The sequence below is a fragment of the Elgaria multicarinata genome, chromosome 1 (assembly GCF_023053635.1).
Source record: "Elgaria multicarinata webbii isolate HBS135686 ecotype San Diego chromosome 1, rElgMul1.1.pri, whole genome shotgun sequence".
Classification (NCBI taxonomy): Eukaryota; Metazoa; Chordata; class Lepidosauria; order Squamata; family Anguidae; genus Elgaria; species Elgaria multicarinata.
The window spans coordinates 117,618,975-117,643,600 of NC_086171.1; the positions used below are offsets into that span (position 1 = coordinate 117,618,975).

A 24,626-nucleotide genomic window follows, 5' to 3' on the forward strand; every position below is an offset into this window, starting at 1 on the left:
TACATGGTCATTACTGGAGTACTGGATTTTTATTTTGTTCTTTAAAATATCTCTGTTTTAGAGACAAAGAAGTTAGCCTGGGGAGAGCGGTAGACACATGGGCAGGCCCTGCTACTCTTTAAAGAAGCATCAGTTTTTGTCAAAGCAACAGCTTGTCCTTAAAGGTATTCAAGACTGCTGCAGGGCAGCCAGCAGGAAGTCTAAGTTATTCTCCCCCATTCTTATGGCCAGATTTTAACTGCAATATGGCCTCCTTTGGCCATTTCCAAGACAGGCAAGATGTGACACAAATTCCTGCATGTTGGAATAGACACCTGCCATCGAAAGACCTTTAAGCAAGTACCATCAACTGTCAAGCTAACTAACACATGAGGCTATTTAGTGCCAGTTGTGTATTTAGTTAAATTAAGCAAAACAGATTAAAATCATGCTGTATTTGACTGCAAGAGGTTTAAATAATTTTTAAACTTAGATTAGACAAGATGCAGGTGTGTATTTAAGCAAAATGTGTTCATCAGATGAATTGTTTAGGAAAACAGTTGGGAGCTTAATAGTTGCTTGTTCAGTTCATCCTCTAAAACGTCACTTCATGGGTTATTTAACACCTTGAGAGGTAAAAACTGTTTCTAATTCTTGATGAGCCAAATACGTTAGCAGAATTCTGCTGGCGCCTGCTGTGTGCATGCACAGGGGGAAATTGACATTAGCTAAGTAGTTAGGTTCAATGTAATCCTGCTTTCACCAAAGCCTGTAAATGACTTGAGGGAATATTGGTTGCCTCTGCCATTACAGAAGATGAGAGAGTTAAAAAGAGATTCAAATATAGGTCAACATTGCAATGGGAGCTTGCATTTTTTTTATTACTGGTTACTTTGATACTCAAAGTACAGTATCAATTTATTATGTAAAGAGCATACAATCCCTTGCTAGGATGACTAAGGGAATGTATCTTGTGTTACTCCCATGGGAGATCAAACCGCCCAATGTGGTGGACAGGTTTTGCTCCTTAAAAAATTGTGTCCCTAAGTGCAACCCTTTCCCCCCTGTGGAAATGAATGGCATACGTCAATATATTGGGGCGAAGGAAGTCAATGGGTCAATTTAGGGACACCTTTTTTCCAGTGCTAGTAAATCTTCTATTAATGCTGGAGATTATTAATACATTAGTAAATGTGTGGCTTTTGCTGTAGATCATAACTACTTTATACTGGGTTTAATATGTTTCATTCCTAAGTCCTTTATGTTAAATAGAACTGAGCCACACATTCAGCCTGTTCAACTTATTATGAGTAGTCACAGAAATAAACTCAAAATGGTTATAAGGACACATTTTATAGGACCTATTTTACCTTGGATTGATTTTCTTGTTTCTCCTCTTTCCACTTATCTTTTCCTTCATTTATCTTCCCATATCTTTCCATCTAATGTTATGTTTTGACCCCACATGAGTGCCCTTGTAAGGCTGTTTTATGTTCGAAAAACAATAGTGGATTTTTGCTTTAAGCTCTATAGAAAATAATCAGTATGTCAGAATGCCCCTTCCTCCATCCCCAAAGGCATCAAATTGATTTGTGTTGATTCATCATATACATTCTTGGCAGACTTTGTGTGTGTGCTATGAGCCAAACTGTAAGGCTTTTTGTGACCTGAGAATCACTGTGTTCTAGCAAGTTATTGGATCTGGGTTATATGTACTTCCCTCCCTGTTAGCCTGTTCTTCAATGCCATTAATTAGGCCGCTGGGTGGCCTCTGTGAAGAGCCTCATTATGCTGTCAGTGCTTCTGACTCAAATCAAAAATCCAAAAGATGGATGTAGGCATAGAGACACTTCTCAGTGACCTTGAAATTTCTGTTTCTTCTTGACAATATCGACAGAAATATCTAGGTTAAGTATTTTTAATGCTTGCAATTATGCAAGCTATTCCTAAATGTATCTCTTTATGAAATGAGTTGCCATCTTTAAGATGGTTGGTAGATCTCTTCGCTTCATCCTTTTTGGCCCTCCTCTCTGTAATTGTTCTGATTGTCCACAAAAATTACACTACACAGTGAAATTATGTACTGGTACCTAGTGATGGGTGAATTGATCTCATTACAATTCATAAATTGGTTTCCAAGGTACATTGACTACCATTAACTCAGGTGAAATGCCTTTGGAAATGTCAGAGTATCTTCAAATTCTGGCGTGTGTGTCACTTAAGTGAATTTTGGGATTGTGATGTACATAATATGATCTTTTCACCTCCATGCTTCATGATACAAAACATCATGATTCATACTTCTTGGATTGGTTGTTATCACATGTGCTTTGTTTAAAATAGTAGATCAACTGTAGCTTCGGCTATTGGGCAGTATAAAAATGTAATAAATAAATAAATAAATAAATAAATAAATAAACATAGAGCCAACACGGGTGGAGGCAGTATCCACAGAAATAGTCAAATTAGCAGAAGCAGCAACAAGAATAGTGCTTGTTTATTGCAAGCATTTTGTTTTTCATGAGAAGTCTGCTTCGGTATCTCGCACATGCACATTGCAAAGGAGACTTTTTTGTTTCCTCCACAAACTAAAATGTTACAGCAGCCAACATCTGAACATGTGCAAAGGTGGCAGAGTTTAACTGTCTCATCATGCCAACTGAGTCATACTACTTTTTAAAGTGCGCAGTTTAGAAAAAGTGTGGCCACATCATAGATTTGTATGGAAGCATTCTGATCCTGGCTGTTTTATTTAAGGTTCCTTTCATGGTGATCCAAAACATGGGATTTACCTTTTTCACAGCATTCACATACTGGGTTGATCTTTTCATTGAGCTATCCACCACAACTCCCAGATCCCTTTCCAGGGGTGCTTCCAGATGAGGCTTTTATTGTGCAATCATCTTGCCTTATTCACAGAACTTTACAGGGTGTCCAGACGGCATTGTATTCGACAAGGAGGGGGGGCTCTCAATGGTAGCACCCCATCTTTGGATTGCCAACTCTATAGAACAGTGGTTCCCAATTAGCTAAGTACTGCGGACCCCTTGTTTTTCAAATGCCAAGCTAAGGACCCCCTACTTTTGAAAAATTAGTTATCTCTATGGTAGTTACCTGTGCGAAGCAATTTTTTTTTGAGAAAATAAGGGGTAGCCCCTAATAAGCAAAGGATTTTACGTATACTAAAAAACAGACCATAAAAATTGTGATATTTGTGATATTACCATGCAAAAATGTTAATGATTTAGTTAGGAATATAAAGATGAATTTAATTTTACTAACATCCAGTTTACAATTGAACAAATTATGACCTGTCTAGCAGCTACTAAACCTAAATGTGATCGGAGAAATCATGCCTCTTTTTGTCTCGAACAATCCCTTCCACATCCGGTTCAATATTTCCTACTTTTAATCTCAAATCTGGATCAACATCGAGCCGATTTCTATGCTTGTTCTTCATATAACAAAATGTCAAAAATGCTTGTTCACAAAGATATGTGGAACAAAAGGGAACTAGATGTTTCAAAGCTTTTTCACCTAACTTCTTATAATCAGGAAAAACCTTCACCCAGAATTGGTCCAGTCTATATTCTTTGAAAAATGATTTCAATGAACCATCACAAGTCACATCAACAAGTGCATCTTGCTCTTCCGCAGATAGAGTTGTTAGTTGTTCATCACCACATACAAAAGGATCCATGAATTTTCAGGATTAGGTGCAGGGAAGTAATCTCTGAAGCTAGTCGCTAAATCACGCAGGTGCTTTTGCGCATGATGTCACCGTCGAAGCAAATGGAGTGGGGAGACGTCGTATTTTCTTTTATTAAAATGCGGACCTTGCAGAGCTAATATGTGAGTGGTGCCACGGACCCCCTGGGTGGGTTACATGGACCCCCTGGGGTCCGTGGACCACCGATTGGGAACCACTGCCGCAAAAGCTTGATTGGTACCAATGATCATTTCAGCTTGATCATTTCACCATCAAGTTAAAACCAATTTGCCCTAGGATTTTGAAGTGTAATACTGGTTTACCTTTAGTTTGCTCCACAGTCTTATGGTTCTGATTTGTTTTTGTTCTGGCATATCTTGTGTTTTATATCCCTGATGTACTAGAGTTAAAGGGTAGTTTAAAATTATGTTCAATAAATAAATGACAATTGATGAAATTAAATATCAGGATGTTCTCAGATTTCAGGACTATGGTTTCTTGTGGATTCTTAATTCAATAAACATATTTGGCATTGTCAACAATTTTGTTACCATAGTTTTAAAGAAATATGAAATGCTGATGTTTACTGGTTTTCCAAAAGCTTTAACAAAATTTAAATTTGAGAAGATGACCTCAACTGGGTTTTTTATTGAAGGCAAATTATCAACAGAAGTCTCATAGCCAGGAAAATGTGCTGTGGTTCGATAGTCCTTAAACAAAAGCAGCTCATTAATTATCTTTTATTTTTTAAATTTTAAAATTCTTCACGCTATATCTGTAATGTGAACATTATTCAATAGTTCCACTGATTTGGTTCGTGCCTGAGTTCTAATCCTTCTAAGAGATTTCCTCGAGGGTCCCAGTGGTGCCAATTAATCACTATGCATGATGAGCCTACATGATATTTGGGCACAATTAACTGAAATGGAACTGCTAAGCTCAGTAAAAGTTCAATAATAATTAGTTTTATGATTATGGATTTCAGTTGCTTCTCTGAAGCAGAGCACATTATCTGTCTTCATCTGGGATTCAGTCTGCTATATACAGGATGTCACAGTACCAGAAATTTCATTAGTTCTCTTGCATGACTTTTGCTCTCATAACTGCTCTGACGAGACTTGTAACACTCATGAACTACAGTAGGCTAACCAGCTTTCACCTGTGGTGTAGTGGAGCCAGGACTTGCAGGATTGAAGCACAAGGATTTTTTTTGATTAGCAGGGCCAATGACATCAATTGGTACCTTTCTCAGACTGTGCACTCTGAATTTAGCTGCAATGCTCAGACTGGGAAAGAGGTTTTTTCCCCCAAAAATAATATTTTCGCGTGAGATAGCCCTGTTGCAACACAAATGTATTTTGAGGCAGCTTGGCAATGAAAAGGCTATTAAGTCCTATTAGCTTTATAAAAGACCTGTTCTTAAATGAAATGAAAACTGCTAGAACTGGTTTGTTAACTTTGAGAGATTAAGGGTTCAATCCTATCCGGATTGTCCCCAGTCTCTGAACTTGGATCCTGCTGAATATCCAATACAAGGTGGGAAGAGGAGAACAGATTGTCACCTCTGCTCTCCAGCTTCCCTGCATTTTTGTTTGATGGGCGATTTCACAGCACCGTGGAGGAGGAGGCGGGAAGAAGTTGTGGCCAGGCTGCCACTGTGGCCTCCTCTCTGCCCTGCCCCTGGAAATACCCTCTTTCCCCCATCTCTATGCTCCATTTTCAGCGTACACAGAGGTAGGTGGTGTCGTTCTCTCTACGCTGGCTATAAGGATGTGGGGAGCATGGTTCCCTGGCTCTGAGGTTGGACTCCTGTCTCTGACCTTGGAGCCAGGAAACCAAATTATCCTATGCCCTCCAAGGCTGTCTGGAGGCGGGGGAGCACAGAGTTGCTCTCTAAACGCTTCTTCCAGCTGTTGGGGAAACAAACTCCTGCAAAATCTTGAGATGATGGCCTGTTTAGGGACATGTTGTGTTTCCTCTTTCCCCTTTTTATGCAGACTCAAGTCTCTCCAGCTAAAGTCCAACATGCTAACCACTACATTGCCCCTTTGCCAGCTCACTATTAGTAATGGGCAAACTTATCACAAATAAATTTGTTATTTACTCAGAAAGCAATAAATCCGTGTAATCTTGGATGAGAGTTCTCCATTAATTCAAAATCTCATTCTGAGTATTTTTGCACATGTGCAGTATCAAGCTGCATCTTGCTAGCTGTAGTATCAATGCAAATAATGCATTATGACATCATTATGTACTCCTCCTGACTGGTTGTTTCCATATGGCCTTTTCATGTAATGTTTATTCGCTATTGCCGATTGGTATATGGAAGGGAGAGCTATGGATTGGTATATAGAGATGTATATCACTTATGTGACTATTTCTTTGAACACGATTGGTTTGTGGAATGAGTTCAAATGCCAACCTTTCCCTAATGGGTTAAAATGACATCCTCCCATTTTTTCCTGAAAGAAAAGGGTTAAATCAACCAACTCGGCACATGTACAGAAATGCTGTAGTTAAAATACAGACTGCGCATGCTCTGAAGCTCAGAAACTATCTCGAAATTAATAACAAATTTGTAAGACCAGGATCCTAGATCGCTACAGAGGAGGGCATTATGAATGCACAAATTTTGACCGATGAGCCAAATCATTATGAAATTTGACAGCATCACTACTCACTGTTCTGTGCTTTTCAGCGGAAATTGGGTGTTATGCTATATACTGCTTCTCTTTGGTGTGGGTGTATGTACATAATACATGTACACAGACAGACAGACACACAGATATATAGATCAATACAGATGCCTGCATTTTGGACTCTCCTTGGGGGCGTGGCTATCAGAATGTCATGATGAGTGCCTGCAATTTACCACTGGTTTTCAGTGGTAACAAACATTCCATATATTACTCTAATGTGTGTACTTTTTTTTCTGATACCTTTTTTTAAAAATCCAGAAACTATTAGAATACTACAAAGCTACAGACAAACAATAGAGTCTATAGAATATAACTTCAAATATCATGTATGCCAATATTGTTCTACAATATTGATATTAGTGCAAAACCTAGCAACATTGGCAAACAAGTGCCTTGTCTAATATGAAATATATTTAATACAACTCATATTCTTGATTAACTCATGAAAACGTCTGTAAAAGGAAGTTTTAAAAATGAAATCTCCCCCAGAACTTCCTCCATCAAACCACCATGTCCATTTCTTTCTTTCCGATAAATAATAAATTCATTCCACTGTTTCATTGCTCTACCTTCCCAATTTTTTTATATTAAGTTATTTTATACATTAATATTCTTTTCCATATATTGTTTTCCCATAACTAGGATCTGGGCTGCAGCTAACATGTTAGCAATGGGTTGACCCTCCTCTTTCTTTACAAGGCCTTTAAAATTGCCTGATAATAGAACCAAAGGGTTCATAGGTAATGTGCGTAGTCTTAAATCCCCTGCTGGAGTGAATACAATGTTGAACCTTTAAATAGATTCTGAAATTATATACCTACACAACTATATTCAGGGTGCTCAATTTTGTTCTGATATCACGCTGCTAGAGGCTGCTGGCATCTGGCTGCATTTTTAACTGTTCTCTGCTATTCCTGTTTCTTTGTGTCTGCTATGCTTTCATATAATTATGTAATAAAGTTTATGGAGGATATCTTTCAAAATAATCAATGGGGAAAAGGATTTTAAAATGCTTTCAGGAGGCTGGTATTTATGGGCAAGCCGCGTCTATTACAAAACAGGAGGTGTTGGAAGTTTCACCTTGAGAGATCTGCATTAAAATTGAGAACTCTTCCCTGTAGATGGGGGAAGAAAAAAAAAAGAGAGAAGAGAGACTTTATTTATTTACATAAAGTTTTATATGTTACCATTTTGCTGCATGTGAATTTTTCAGAGCAGCTCACTACAGCTAAAACGGCAACATCAATTGTAAAACAAAAATAGCAACAGTAAAACATACAGACAGGCATAACAGGTAATGCAGTGCTTTTTCAAGAAAGCAAATTAAAGAACTATAAAAAATAAAGCAAACCAAAATATGAGGATCCTATGAACATAAAAAAGGCATTTTTTTAAAAAAAGTTAACTAATTATATTGAAAAACAAAAAAAGTATGCATGTAAATAATTTATAAAAACTGTAAGAGAATCATTTCATTAAATATTTAATATTACTAAATGAATCAGGTATATAAAAAACATCAATTGTAATCTAATGAATAAAACCATAAATATCATAGTTGTGATTATCATAGATTCCAAAACAGTGTTCGTGTCTATGTATTTGAGTAGGAAAATTTTTGAACATTTTCTCTCTACTCTTTGGTAGCCAAGCATGGACATAAGATAAGACAGGTTGTCTTTGCCTTAATTAAGGGAAAGACTCTAGGGCGAACCCGCAAAACATAAGAATAAAGTAGTTTTGTCCTTAAGTGAATTGTTTTCCTCATGAATAGCCAATGAGCCACCCCACCTTGATCAAGATTGGGACAACAGTGGGTGGCAAAGGGTTTACAACCCCTATCCCTAACACCAGGGCCCTGATCTGGATTATGGCCCCTCTCCTGGCTATTTGCAAGGGGGAAAAGATCCTCCCCTAAGGGCAGAGCTATGTGATTGCTGTTGCTTGTAGTCTTGCTGATTTCATATATTGGCGTTGGATATATAGTTCTCACTAGCTTTTTGTTTTCTTTTTCAATGCAGTGGATGAGATTGCATTTAATACAAGTGTGAAACTACAATTGATTGGTGATTAGTGGTCTTTGTTGCAACTGTCGTAAGTGCACTGAAATTCTAATAAATGCCTCTGAGAGAAATCAGATGGAGAAGTGGCATGAGAAAGAATGAAACTGATATGTGTGAAAGTGTTTTAACATTCGCTGCAAGTGTATTGAGCCTTGCTAGATCTGGGGTGCAGAAGCTCAGGTTTGGGAGCCAAATCTGACCCCCTGGGATGGCCCCAACCCCACATTCTTAAAGATTGAAATGCTTCTCCCAAGGCTTAGGTCCTGGCAATGATAGCTTTAAGCTGCAATAAGCTTCTATTTTGGCCCCACCCCTTTTGCCTGTCACTGCAATGTGGCCCCCAAGAGCTTCTTCAAAATCAACTTCAGTCTTCTGGCTGAAGGAGAACATTAGAAGAACCTTGCTGGATCAGACAAAGGGTCCATCTAGTCCCGCACTCTGTTCACACAATGGCCAAGCAGCTGTCAACCAGGGACCCACAAGCTGGACATGGTGCAACAGCACCCTCCCACCCATGTTTCCCAGCAACTGGTGTATATAGGTTTTCTGCCTCTGATATTGTAGGTAGCACACAGCCATCAGGACTAGCAGCCATTGATAGCCTTCTCCTCCAGGATTTTTTCCAACCACTTTTTAAAGCCATCCAAATTAGTGGTTATCACCACATCTTGTGGTAGAGAATTCCATAGTTTAGCTATGCGCTGTATGAAGAAGTACTCCCTTTTATCTGTCCTGAATATCCCACCAATCAGCTTCATGGCATGACCCTGGTTCTAGTATTATGGGAGAGGGAGAAAAATGCCTCACTATCCACATTCTCCACACCATACATAATTTTGTACACCTCTGTCAGGTCTCCCCTTAGCCTCCTTTTCCAAGCTGAACAATCCCAGCCATTTAACCTTCCCTCATAGGGAAGATGCCCCAGTTCAGTGGTCCAGTGCCCATGTGTGACATGTTTTTCCAGCATATGAATCAGGTATACACCAACATTCTGTCTTAAGGCAGCCTTTCTCCAACAGTGTCTTATGCTTTAATTTCTTGCTCAAATTTGCATAAAATTTGCTATTCTGAAGCATCAGGTGAGGATGCTGTGATGTATAAATAGATTTTAATGGAAGACGTGGTTTACATCTGATTATGTTCATTTTTCTCCTGAGAAGTTCTGGCATCTTCAGTGTCTTTTATCTAGAGCAAAAGGGCTAATGATTCTGATCCTTGAGCCTGTTTCTTTTGTAATGCAGAAATGAAGATGAGGTTTCTGCTGGGCTTGCTTAACAGTCTTTTATGCAAGAGGCTCAACATTACCTTTAAAAAAGATTCCTATGGAAAGTGGATTTTAATTTTTTAAACACTAGGGCCTTAGCTAGACCTAAAGTTTATCCCGGGATCGGCCTGGGGTCATCCTTGTTCATGTAAATGACACACAGGATATCCCGGGAGCAGTCCGGGATGACCCCGGATTGATCCCGGGACAAACCTTAGGTCTAGCTAAGGCCTAGATAAATACTTCACATGTTTGAGGGGTAATTATCTTCATTGTGTGCTGTGTAGACTGAATTTATGCTAATTAAATCCTTTAGGGTGTGCTCCCATGCATATTTACACAGAAAAAAGTCCTACAACTTCCAACACTGGGAGTTGGAGGACTTTTTTCTGTTGAAACATGCATGAGATTGCAACCTTCTTCTTTGTTTTTTAGAAGCACATATAGTATAGGCTTTCATACTACAGTGCAGTGGTTGACCAGGTAAAACGCACAGGATGTATTGCGGGTGTTAAAGCTTCTCTCAGGCCCTTTGAGGCAATTCACATGGGCCAGTTTAGGGGGAGAGGGAGGAAACCTTTGGTGGGCCAGATACAGCTTATTCAGTATTTGCACTGGTTTGCAATGTCCTCTTGGGTACACACCATTCTCTTTCGTATATTTTAGAAGAGTACGAATCACAATTCTCCTATAGTAGAATAGATACAAGTAACTCATTCATCATGGAAGTATGTACATAAAAGAAATTTGCAGTTGATTTGTATATTGACATTTGTGTTAGAATTGTTCATTATGATTTTTAATACTATAAGCCAAGCCATCTTGATTACAGGGGAAAGTGAGATACAAAAGATTTAAATAAACATTTAAACTTGTGGTGTGGTGTGGCATATATTCAGTTAAAAAACAAAGGAAGTCTCTAGTCCTTTAATTAGTGGATGTTTCAGGGAAAAACGTGTAGGCTGTATTCTTCTCAGTTGAACAATAAGAAAAAAATGTGCAGGTTGTATTCTAATACATTGGCCAGTGAGTGCAAAAGCACTGATATGATTTACAAGGACTGGGAACTAATGTTTTAATCAGTTAAATAGTCTACTATTTTTTACATCAGAAGTTCTGGCTACAATCCTGGGGACAGCTGTGATGGCCAAGTGCCCTGGGAATGTTCAGAACAATGAATTTGCGTTGCAGAATTGCCACAGGAATTATCATAGTTCTTCTTTAATTTTCCACCTGTAGTTTTTTTTTTTTATGCTGCCACATTTTCAGGCTTGTGTTAAAAGCTAGACGATTCAGAATAGATTGCCAGGATGTACAACACAGGCATGCTTTGCACACTGTATGGGCTTAACTGCTGTGCGCTACCTATTCATGTTCTAGTCTAGAAAAAAGCCCTAACCACATCCATGTTGATGAGTGAGTCTACTGTAACTGTAAGCTTCTGCCTGAATTTAGTTAGGTGTGCCCAGGGCATTAACTTCATGGTTCTTGCTGATGCTGAATTGAGTTTTACAATGTTGAATTTTCACTATAACCCCCTCACCCATTTGAAGAGATTTTATGTTATTTCCAGTGTTCAATAACAAGCTTTTCATGTCAAAAATGATTGCTCTTGTTTTAATGCATGCCTCCTCTTATATGATTGCAATTTTGCTCCAAGTTTTTATAAACATTGCTCATTCTCATAGTGTTCATTTCACATCATGTTATCTACAGTCCTCAGTGTTAAGGTATATTTTATTTTGATGTTTGTGCTGATGAGTGCATGCTATAAATCTGCATGTCTCATCTTTGTATAGAACCCAGATTTGTCTCAATGTAATTTAAAGGTATATTACTGCTGCCTTTGAGATGTCTACCAATAAGATCCCATGCTGGAAATGTTGTGATGCGATGGGCTGACAGAGGTATAGTTATGTCACTGACATGGGGCCTAAGGAAACATGCTGGTTACTTTGATTATGTAGTTATAATTCTGGGTGATGTGATTGCACATCTGAGTTGCATGTGCCAATTATAAATCAATGTAGGCAACATTTGAAGAAACCCTCAAATGCTGGAAACTGACCATGATTCTTGTGGTTGGTAGAAATTAAAACAAAAAAGGGGAGATATGTTTTGGCTCAGTCATAATTTATCTAATTGTGTAGTCTGGTTTGGTGGAGTCAAATCCAGCTGTCAAAGACATTTGAAAAGCCCTAAAATGTCCCATTATAATTAGGGAGTTACATGGAATTCGTCCCAAGAAATTTACAATGTAACATGGTAGGCACTAACTATGCATTGTATTATGTTTTGTTGTAATATGTTTGGAAAATGGCTTTTTTTTTTTTTTTATAACTTACGGCTTCCCACACACTGTGCTAAAAAAACCCACCTGTTGGGATGTTAGTAATTAAAAAAGCATTTCTACAAGTATGCTTTCAGTTTCAACAAGATTGTTTCATACTTAACTATCGTGTTCATGGTAATGTTGTAGACTTGTTTGGTAGCAATTACATTAGCTCCCAACATGAATGCTAAGAATTTTTTTGAACAAGATTAATCTTGCAGACTTTTCAACAATTAATTATGGCACATTGGTTGACAATAAAAAGTACTGATTAATTGGGAAAACAAGTTATTTTTCTAACAGCTCCTGAAAATGCAGAGTTGTTAATGGTGCTAGACAATGAATTTGTGAAGAAATTATTTGTGGAACTTAGCACAAGTAATTCTGTCTGTATATAGTTTGTACATTTGGCTGATATTGCAGTATGCCTCTGTGTACCAGTTGCTGGGGACATGAGCTGGTGGGTGTTATTGCACTAATATCCTCCTTGTGGGTATCTTGTGCTGTGTGAACGGAATGCTGGAATAGATGGACCCTTGGTCTGATCCAGCATGGCTCTTCCTACGATGCTATATTCTTATGTTCTCACATAGGCTGCAGGGACCAAAGTACAGCTTTGTGGGATAGGCTGAAGACTAGGAAGGACCCCCTCAGAGCCAGGCATTTGGGCCCATGACAACTACAGGGATGGGGGCACAATTACTACATAGATGAGGTGGGATGCAGATGTGTGGTGGCAGCAAAAGCAGCAGCAAGGGATGGTGGTATGTGGCAAGTGGGGTAATGCTACTGTTGTCCCTTAACCAGGGATTTAAAGGCTCGCTTCCCCGGCGTGTTAATAGCCAATCAAACACATGAGGTTGGAGAATACACTTAATCCATTTACTTCCGATACTGCAGTATGGGGGTGCTCTCCGGTTCCACAAGATGGAAGCACCCAGAACAAACGAATCTCACAGTATATATAGGCCATGACTACAAGAGGGTGTTAGTCTCTTTCTAACCCTTCTATGGGTCAGTTCTGGATTAGAAAGTTAAGTTACATTCAATTTTCAAGTTAAGGTGCACAATCTCAATGAGTCATAGGTTACATTCAATGCTCTATTGGTCGAAAGTTTTCCCCTTTGTCTGCTAGGACATGATGTCCACCATTAAGGAATGCAAATTTAGCATATAGCCACATGTAGCCACCTTTTGGCAGAGAAGCCATCTTTAACCCTTAGCACATTACATTCATTAGAGAGATGAAATCTCTCTCTGGGGGCATCTCTACCACCATCGGAACTATGAATTTTCATTCATTTTGGATTATGTTATGAGGTGTTTGGGGCAACATGTTCAGAAAATGAGCCATTCGTTTTAAAACAGTAAAATAGGCTTCATTTTAGGTTAAGTACATTCGTATATTGAATGTGTGAGCATTTACTAGTTATGAAGCTTATTTGCAAAGTATTCTAGATTATGAGCCACATTTTTCAGTGCTACAAATAAAGGAGAACTTTATGTAACTGGGATGAGGGATCTTTTGTGGCTTTAGCTCTAGTCAGAGTGGAAGATATCAGCTCATAGTAGAACACAGCAGTGGGTTATAGAAGAACACAGCAGTGGCTTAATATTTTAAATTAATGCAGAATAACGCCACGCAGTGACCATATTAACTCTCTCCTGTATTTCATACATTATTCTCTTTCTTGCTCTTTAAGAACTGTACTATTATCTCTGCCTCCTCCAGTGATTTCTTGAGTCTGTTCTTAGAGTGCATACCTTAAAAATTTAACACAAGCTGGTACTTACCATTTGCCTTGCTGGATGTTGCTGGAATATGTTTATTGAGAGACATGTTTGGACTTGAAGCAGTGGTTTGTCTTACAGCTCCCTCTTTTGGTAGCAAGGTGGAGTGGGAATGGTTTATTCTCTTCCTCAATTATTTTGAATGTTTTGCCGGTATGTTCTGCATACATTTTAGATGAATATTAAAAAAAGAGTTTTGTTTCTTAATTATCTCTCCCCCCTTTTGCTTGCATGTTTTATTTATTAAGAGTTGATTAAATTATTACAATAATGACTCTTATTCCCATTTTCTTATCCCTGTCCCCATTCCCAGACAACAGTCACATAAAATGCCTGAACAAAACAACTAATACATCACACAAGACAATCACATAGCACATGGGGAGAAAGACGAAGGAAGCAGGAAGGGGAAAGGGGATGAAGGCAAGTCACCTCTACAGGTGCATCTGTCTAGCTGAAAAGAATAGATTTTCCATTTTTAAATGATGGATAACAATAAGTACATTGAGCTCTAGAGCTTCTTGTACATTATCACAGTAACTCCGGTATTTGCCCTGTAAGGTAGGCCTTTATTATTATCTGCATTTTAGAGATGGAGGTCTGAGGCTAAGAGACCGTTACTCATCTAAGTCCAACCTATGAGTTCAAGGCTGCAGATTGAGCATTGGATTTCACATTTCACATTCATGAATCAGATAGAATTCATATTATAAAGCTATAGATGATTTTCCTTTTTGGATTTGCTACAGTGTCAGTAGACCCTCCTTTCCCTGCCACCGACATTTTTTGTTGTAAAGTCAACTTTTGTTCAAAACTAGTAATCGGATTGCTAACTTCAGATAGATGTGTATGTGTATAGGGGACAAGGTCTAATTCTCCATTGTAGCCACTGTTAGTGTCTTCTTGCAATCAGCATTCAGGCAAGGGAGTATTTTTCAGTTTGGATGGTAACTATAATTCTGTTCAGGATCCAAAGAACTGTGAAATGTGCACAAGGGCTTCAGGAACTTTTGTTTTTCAAACAGCAGCCTACTGTGCCAAAAGGCAAGCTGCTTTGGAAACAGAAGGATTTCAAGAGCAGTTCGCAATATATTGTGGAGGAGAGGATCCACTGTTCATAGGCTTTAAAAAAACACGAAACTTCAAAAATACTACTGCAGATCCTGACCTATGCGTATACTTACGTATACTATGCGTATACTTATCTGAAAGACATGAGATTGCCCGTGCTCTGAGATCTTCTGGGGAGGCATTTCTCTCAGTCCCACCAACATCCCAGGCATGTCTGATGGGTATGCAGGAGAGAGCCTTCTCGATGGCTCGAAGGCTCTGGAACTCCCTTCCCAGGGAGACTAGGCTAGCTCCCCCTGTGCTACAGTTTCAGAAGCAGGCAAAACCTTTTTAATTCTATTTTAACTTTTGTAATTTATATTTATATGTTTTAGTTGTACATGTTTTAATCTTGTAAACCACCTTGAGTCCCAGTACTGGGGAAAAGGCGGAATAATAATAATAATAATAATAATAATAATAATAATAATAATAATATGTACGGTGTAGCTCTTTCTGCATCTTTAGTTCTGTTGCTTAGCTGGATAATTCAGTATAGAGAGTTATGAACAAAAAGAAATATTTCCTTATTTGGCAGTAAAAAACAGCAATTTATAATGTGTATATCAACGTTTATGATGTACTTTATGTGGATTCCTTGTATCCATAGGGAGAAAATGTGCCTACGGTTATTTAAAATCGTTTTTAGGCCACCTTTAAGGAGTGAACAGTGTGCAAGATAAAAAGAATACAAAACTAAGCAAAACAAATACAATAGAAAATCCGTCAATAAACATCCAGTAAATAGGCTATAAAAACAGACAACACCAATATAACTTGCAGGCCACAGACTATGGAAAGGAGAGGAAAAACTGGAGAGTCTTCAGAGCCTTCTTGACGCCCTGCGAAGAAGGCTTGTGATGAAACCCTGATAAAAGCCGATTCAAGCAGTTCCTCCCTCCCCTCAAATTAACAGCTGCTCTGATCATAAACTAGTCCTACTTTAATATCATATTCCTTACAATATTAATTGATTATATCCCTAACAGTGCAATCCCATGCGTGTAAGTAAGTCCCACTGTATTCAATGCAGATTATTCCCAGATAAGTGGGTGGAGGATTGGAGCCTAGCTGGTTTTCTGAGCCAGTTTAAAATAATTCGAATAAGTCTGTTAATAAAGTAATTGAGTCATGCTTAATTAAATTGTAAAAAGTGGCCTAGGAAAACTTCTATGAATATGATTATGTGAAATGGTGAGCACTGGAATGATAAGATTTCAATCTAAGCATGTTTGTGCCAGTTCCATTTAAAATCAGTGAGATGCATAGTCTAAAAACTCATTGAACAAAAATATTATGTACCTCCTATTTATTTGTTAGATGTTGGCTTCCATGGTTTAATGGCATTTGAATTATAGTATACATTTTTTCTTGTAATTAAACAAATGTTTTCAATTCCTTCTGCAGGTTATAGAAACATTATCGAAGCTTTCTCGCACTCCTATTGCATTAGCTGCCGGAAAGAGGTACAATTGTAGTTGTGGATTCTGTTTTTAGTTTGATTTTTTGGTCATACCACAAGTACGTTTTGTGAAATGTATTAGCGGGTTAAAATCATTTTTAAAATAAAGATGCAACTTAAAATTGAGGAGTAATCTAACTTATATTAAAAATCTTCTGTTATGCAGTATAAATCTACTTAAACGTGTGTACGTTATGGAGACAGAAGACAAAATACAAAGAAATCTATGCAGAATGATACCAGCAGAATTAAAAATAATATAAAATAAGGTTTCAGAAGTGGTACACCCCAGCCTTTATATCTGAGTTAGCCAAATGATTTTACTCATTTGGGTAGATTCATGCGGCATGGGCTTATGACAAATTGTCAAAATATATAAGGTGTTGGTAATGGAATTGGGCAAATAGAATTCGTTAGACTCCCAGTGTTGTTGAATAAAGCAGTCCCCATGCTTGTACAATGAAGACTATAATCACATTCACTTGATAAGCCAAGACATGAATGAGCTATGCATACAGCCTTCCTCCTCTTTCTTCTGTTCCCAGTATTTAAAGCTATGGTTTGAAATTGCTTTAGATCCTGTCTTCTTCTGAGCCTGATAATCATAGCTTCCTAGTTTTAACAATTATAGCACAACAAGAAGTGGGGTGGGAAGGGGCAGCACATAGGCAAAAGGTTCATGCATATCTCACCTTCTTAAGCCAAGTTATGATGATCTGAAATGGGACGATGTGGGAATATGGGACATGCACAACAGCCGAGAGGAGCCCGCACAGTTAACAAGCACAAAACAGGAGACCATTACACTAATAATGTGGATACAAACTGTGCAGCTAGATAACTACATTAGCTAAACATTCAATTCTTTATTGTCACAACACTTACAATATATATAAAACCATAGAATGTTATAGAATTTTTTATATATGAAAAATCAGAGCTACTTTTTTGCTATAAATATAATGCACAGATGATATATAGTTATAAAGCAATATGTTTGCTGAGAAGCTGCACAGAATGAGACATGTTATTATAAAGCACATACTTGCTATAAAACCTCTATACAGAGTGAAATGACTACTCCGGATTGTATTTACGTTTCATTCCTTCAATATGGGACATGCCTCCATAGCCAGCAACTTTGGGTTCCCTTATTTTAAGTCATCTTGAGCTCTTTTGTCTTCTTTCAGGCCTAGCACTGACGTAACAAAGGGGCCTCTTTCAACTGAGGTTCAGAGTGGACTTCAGAATCATGTATTCCCTCTCCTGTCTGGAGTTAACCATGTCATGGATGGTTAACTCCAGACATGGATGGTGTCTGGATGGTGTTGAAGCATTGCCTGGGTAGCATTGTTAACTGCAGCTAAGTCTAGCCGGGGCTCACTTTAACCAGGATTGAAAAGTGGCTTCGACACCAAGAAAGGAGAAATCTCGATAATTGTTTTAGATTTATTTATTCCTCTATAGGCTCCATTAGGGGTGAAACATCAAACCACAGGTAGAAGAAATTCCATGTTTACACCTGACTCTTAACCTGTGCAGGAAAGTCAGAAACAAAACAATTGAACTTTTTGCCTCTTACTTCTATTTGAAAAACCATCACTCACTTTAAACTTTTGAATCAGTAGGCATGGCTAGACAGGGCAATATCCTTGGGATTGTCCCGGGATCATCCCTGTGAATTCACATGATGCACAGTGGCTCCCGGGAGCAGGGATCCACTGTGCCCTACCCTTTAGTCCACTTTATGCCCTACCCTTTAGTCCACTTTTTCCACGGTCTTGAGACCACGGAACATGTGACCGGGCATCGCGGGTTGGCCCGGCTCCTTACAAGTAACTGTGAGGAGCTGGGACCCGGGCACGGGGGTGGGGTGGGATGAGTGGGATTTTTTTTTTTAAAAAAAACAAATTTTATGATTTATGTTCAAGCGCTCATGCGCTCCTTCTCCTTTAAAAAACAAAAACAAAATGGTGGGCGCAGTGTCCTCTTCCTCCTGGGATGTCATGCGCCGTGTGTAGACAGAGGGGGAGATCTTGTGATAACCATATCGCGAGATCCCCCCCCTCCATTGTGCTAGACCTCGTAGGTCTAGCCATGGCCACTGATTCCAAATTCCATGGAGCCACTGATCCCACATTCCATGGCTTACATGCCAAATTCCTGGGAAGTTTGCTGCCCATTGTCATGTATCCTGAGGCAATATTACTGTAGTTTCCTCTCTGCTTTTTAGTTCTTACTGTACTGTTGAAGTTAGAGTTCTGGTCTTGTGAGTATTTTGACTCTGGTATAAAGATTGCGCATGTCAGAAGTACCTGTATCTGCTGCTTTTAGATATCCTACTGAATGCATCCAGGCTAGGCATACAGTTCCAAACTATATTCAACACACACAAGTTTTTCCCACACGTGCTTAGGCTTTCTATCTTGTGCATTGAGGTTATGGCAAAGTTATGGCAAATTTTCACTTTTTTAATCTTTTGTCTCCATAGGCCGTTTCCTACAGAAGAGAGTGTGGATGATGAAGACATTTACAAAGGCCTTCCAGATTTAATAGAGTAGGTTGTAAATTTGTGTAGCACAAAAGTTCTCTCTACTGTATCTCATGTTCATAAAATCCCAAATATTCTGTAAATCCTAGGGATGAGCAAACTCACCCATGTCTGATCCGTTAGAAGCGCCCCCTGCTGCTGCCCTTGGTTGTTGGGCTGCACGAGCTTCCTTTAAAGTCTGGCAAGGCCTGATGAGCAGTCGGCAGCCATCTGCAAATGCTTGGTTTATGCCTTTACTCTTGCATAAATGGGTCCTTTATGGCCGCCATTTACACAATTGGGGGGAAATATGTAATTTCTGGAGTCTCCTTTGTGGTGCATGATGGAGGCTCTGGATGAGGATGGACAGCTGCCGAGTGCTTGTCTGGGCTTGGAGCACGGGGTTGTGAACGTGCCATGGATGCCCAACTAGGTCCAGAAGGGGGCGTGGTGGACGTACATGGGTACTCCATTGGACTCCCGGACTCAGTTAGGTACCCACAATATCCCTAACCCTCTATATATTTTAATTTTGTTGTCTTGTCTTTTTTTTTACTTTGTCTTTTAGTGAGACTGGTGTTGATGAAGATGAAGACCTTTATGATTGTGTTTATGGGGAAGATGAAGGTGGAGAAGTGTATGAGGATCTAATGAAAGCTGAAGCAGCACATCAGCCTGTATGACTCACAGTTGTGACAGACTCCTAAAAAATAGTAGTAGTAAAACATTTAGGCCACGATCCATGCTAACTTTAAGTAGAATTACATCTCACTGATTTTAAGTGGAGTGTTAAATGCTTTCTAAACTCTATCCCACTGAAGTCAATGGTATTTAAAAATACTTAACTATATGCTGGAATTTGCCTCTAATAGTTTTTAATGGGTTATTTTAGCAAACAATGGGGTAAATAAAAGGTAGATAAACAAAATAAAAATTAAAGACATCATCATCATTTTAACATTCATTTAATAACCAGCACTGGTTTGTGTTGTTCTCTTTCTTACTAATAAGATTGTACTCTTGTCTATTTTGTGAATTCTTTTTGGTTCTTTTTCTCATAACAAAACCATGTCAGTGTACAGATGAGCAGAGCTGTGAATGAAATCGCCCCAGGCTAAAACAAATTATGAAGTACTAAAACAGATTTAACAGGTGTGGGAAAATAAAAATGTACGTGCCCGGCACAAAAATGACAACAATATAGGTGCCAAATAAAGCACTCTAGGAAGCCATTCCACAAATGGGGTGCCCAGTGGAGGCTGATGACTCTGATGTCAGTGGGATGGTAAATCCACTCTGGATTTCAGTCAGAACCAGTCAGGACTCTAAAGGAGTGATCCAAGCTGCTGAACCTATTTTTGCGATAGGGTTCAGCATCTTGAATAGCTCCTTTAGAGTCCTGACTGGTTCTGGGTGAAATCCAGAGCGGATTCAGTGCCCCATGACATCGACACCACCAGCCTCCACTGGGGGTGCCACTACTAAGAAGGCCCTTTCACCCATAGCTATATGCTGCACTTCACTTAGTGGGGGCACAAGCCGTGGACTTTGCATAGTAGTGCTTCCGCTTCCCTCCTGTTGTTTATATGCTAGAAATATGCCTATCAAATTTGATAGGTGAGAGAAATTCCAGTGCTTCTCCCCACCCAGACATTATATCCCTAGTTATAGTATCAGTTATAGTTATCATACTATAACTATGATCCCTAGTCATCTATTCCTAGTTATAGTATCAGTTATAGTTATTATACAACAAGGGGATCCTGTGATAAGTGTAAATGGCAAGAAGATCACAGCTGTATGTGTTGCTCCATTTTTCTAGCTTTATCTATCATTATTTATTTATTTAAAACATTTCTTGACTGCCTTTCAGGACAGAAACCCTCGCAAGGCGGCTTACAACAATAAAATCCAAAAAAAAGTTAAAAATTATGCTAGAAGTTTACAGCATCATGTGTATGCTGGCCTCTACTGCCCAAACAATAAAATTGAAAGCATTTCATTGCAGATTATCAGAGATTTTCAAGCATGCAAACTCTGACTGTTTCCAAAACAATGCGTTCTAGTAGGAAAGTATTCCAAATCCACATCTGTCGTGTTAACAACTAACCTCTTGTTGACTTGGCAGAAATGTCCTGAAAATGACATAAGAAGCTGCTGTCTTTCTGAAATAAAACAGACAGAAGAGAAATACACAGAAACATTGGACTCCATTGAAAAGGTACAGTGACTCAATAAAAAATGTTCAGTAGAAATATTCTAGTTTGTTGTCTTTGGGTTAGGGAGCCCAGAGAGATTTCAGGAAGGGGACAGATATACAGGAAGTTTCAAAAGTATGCTTTTGATTATATCAAAGGTTAAATGATGAAACAGCTTTGCAGTGAAAGAACATTTGTTGTGTTGTTGTTGTTTTAAAAATATAATAACTATAGCAGTATTATTAACATACCTCCCTTTTAAAAACAATCTTTGCCTTGTAAATCTAGTAAGTAGGTCCATCTAATTCTAATTCCCAAATGTTGTGCCTTGGTAAATAAATAAATACATAAAATAACTAAAGTCCCTTGTTTTTGGGGTTTTTTTTTAGTAGTTTTTGTTACAGAGGTCAAATGTTGCATCATTTGTATATACACATATGTCTCTACATTCCATATCGATTCAGATACAAGTTTTTGCCTAGGGTGAACTTCCCCCTCTAATATTACAGTCTTCCTATCCACTGCAAATGTCTGTATATAGTGATGGGGTGTTCTCCCCTCTTCTTCTTTATTCACAAAGTCAATAAATTTCTTCCAAATACCCGCAAATTTATTTTTGCATAATTGTCCTCGCACATTCCTCATTTTATCTGTCAATTTTTGTAGAAGGGCAATCTGCCAAACTCTTTGATACCTGTTATCAATGTGAAGCCCTTTGCCATCCTTCCAGTGCCTTCTTGCCGCCAGTAGAAGGTAGTCTATTAAATCCTTATCTAATAGTTTATTGTCCAGTCCTTTATATAAAGTTAACAGCGCTAGGTGGGAGGATGGATGAACCCATTGTCCAGTTATTGAGCTAATCTCCTGGAACACTTTGTTCCAGAAAATATTCACCTTTGAACATGACCACCACATATATAAATATGTCCCGATTCCTAAACAACCTCTCCAACATTCTGGGGATGTCCCTGGACTCATCATGGATATTTTTCTTGGCATCAGATACCATCTATGTGTCAATTTTAACATTAATTCCCTGTTTTTATATGATATTGTACTAAATGGGCATCTGTCCCACAGGGCATTCCACTCTTTTTCTTCAGTTCAGGTTCCTAGATCAGTTTCCCAGACAATCCTGAGTGGATCCTTTATACCAATTTCCTGAGTTAATATCCACTTATATAACTTTGAGCTCAAACCTTTTGTAATTCCTTTGTATCCCACCATCTCTTGTTCAAACGCTGTTAAATCCCTAGTAGCCACAGTTTGTAATTCTAGCCAAGAGAGGAGGGCCCATGCTTGTGCAATTTTTATCTGCTGTCTTTTCTCCTCTCCTAGTTTATCTATCAGTACTAAAGTCCCTTGTGATATAATGTACCCACCTGCTCAGAGGTCTTCCACTGCCTCTATGCAGGATCTACTGATCTGACCTTGACAATTTCTAATTGGCTTCCATTGAAAGTCAATGGTAGAGCTGACTTAAAAGTTCTCTAGTGCAAACTTTCAGCCTGAAATTCAAAGGAGGGGTGGTAGTGGAAAGACAGAGATGCACAAAACAGTTTTTTTAAAAAGAAAAGGAAGCAGTGGTTCTGCAAAGAGATAAGCAGCCCCAACTCATGGGTCAAATTTACCTGCTCTCCCCGAAATTGCCACCTGAACATTTGTGGAAGGGCAATCTTTGGTTATCTTTATAATTTCTTGTCTCTCTTGGGTTTGTATCATTCAATCATTCTTGTTGCAGAGACATATCAAAATTACTTGTCCTTAGAGGAGGGAGCCTGTTACATCTGTGCGTGCCACTGCTCTGTACTTGTCTCTTTCAAATGAGAAGGCACATAGAGATCAATGGCTTATGCAAAAACTCAAAGGGTGGGCTTTGCTTCAGGTGTGTGATTCTTACTGTTACGTACTCTAAAACTAATGCTTTTGTCTGTAAGAATTGAGGCCAGAACTACACCAAGCAGGATATAGCTCTATGAAAGCTGTATGAAAGTGGTATATGGTATGTGTCTTGGGCCCCAACAGTTGTCAGTGCGCTTCAGTACTGCTATAAAACAGTAGTGTGGCTCCTGCCTCTTATATACTGCCTTCATACCACTTTCATAGTGCTATATCCTACTTGATGTAGATCTGGCCTAAGTGTGCCTCCAAATTTAATTCAGAGGAGAGTATTCCTCAGCTATCAGACGTTTGGAAAATGCTGATTTATATCAATCTTCATTAGTGTATAAAGTTCCAGTGAGTTGGCCAGTGACCTAAGCCCTATTCAGGTGTTCAAAAAGGGGTTAAAACGTACATGTGAGGAGAGGAAGCTCAAAGATAGCCCCTTGTATCTGTGGAGGCTCTCCATGTGATTGAGAACGCTGATTTCCTAAGGCGTATACTTCTAAAACACAGGAATTTGCTACTCTTTGCCTCTCTAAATGAAGCTACATATCCCCAAAATGTCTTTAGATATGTGTGGCAAGTATGTTAATATGATTTGTGTTTCTTTTTCCCTTACAGTTTTTTATGGTGCCACTCAAAAGGTTTCTGACAACATCCGAGTTTGAGACAGTATTCATCAACATTCCCGTATGTAAATGAATTGAAAGACCGTGGGTACTTGTTTTGTCACATACTGGCCCTGTTCAGACAACACGCTAAACCATGCTGCTTAACCACAAAATGGTTAATGGAATGCATTATGGATTCCGTTAATTATTTTGTGGTTAAGCAGCATGGTTTAGTGTGTTGTCTGAATGGGGCCACTGCTGGGTTGTAGTCCACAAAATGGTGCTTGAAAATACAGTTAGGATGAAAGGAGATGTGGTTTTAGGAGCTATGCATGCAAGTCTGTGAATATATTTGAAGAAATGGTAGCAGCTGGGGTGCACAATTAGAGCCAAGACCATTCAGGGCAACTCTTCAGTGCACCTGAAAGATATAGCTGTGATTAGAGACCTGGTGTGAAGTGGTACCGGTGGTATCTTCTGAAGGATGTTTCTGGCCGTGAGAGCACTTGAGATGCTTTCAGACTGATGGCTCTTACCACCAACAATCAAAAAGTATTGTGCACCTGTTCCGTCTTATCCTCATTAGTGTTTTTTTCCTGGTGAAAGAAAAGATGGAAGGACCCATGGGAAAAATATGGAGAGCTACAAATTGACATACACCTCTGCAAAATTTTGGACCCCCCCCCCCCCCGGTAAAATTCCATGAAATAGGCAGGGCAATTGCACAATAAAAGCCTCATTGGGAAGCACCCTTGACGATAAATTCTTGAAGTCTAGGGGATGCTGCCCATAGCTGTCCTGCACATACCTACTGTTGTTTTATTTCAACCCCACATAGGTTTGCGATCATGTAACTGTATGTTTACGACACCTGAAAAAAATGTGTAATATACACATTGCAAGTAGCAATGTTTATTGCTTTCCCACTCTGCTTGTCTCAGCACCTTCTGTTTCTTGAGGAACACATTAAGATTGCAGTTAGCTTGCCAGA

At 38.9% G+C, this 24,626-nt stretch overlaps 1 protein-coding gene across 1 annotated transcript in view; it reads left to right on the forward strand.

The window, feature by feature from the left end:
• The window catches only part of VAV3 (vav guanine nucleotide exchange factor 3), a 194,753-nt gene that overhangs the window by 52,581 nt on the left and 117,546 nt on the right, over positions 1–24,626 (forward strand). The window contains exons 3-7 of the mRNA XM_063135512.1: positions 16,358–16,416; positions 18,904–18,969; positions 19,511–19,619; positions 21,071–21,163; positions 23,646–23,714. Of these exons, the coding sequence (XP_062991582.1) occupies positions 16,358–16,416; positions 18,904–18,969; positions 19,511–19,619; positions 21,071–21,163; positions 23,646–23,714 (396 nt within the window). The remainder of the gene's footprint in view (positions 1–16,357; positions 16,417–18,903; positions 18,970–19,510; positions 19,620–21,070; positions 21,164–23,645; positions 23,715–24,626) is intronic.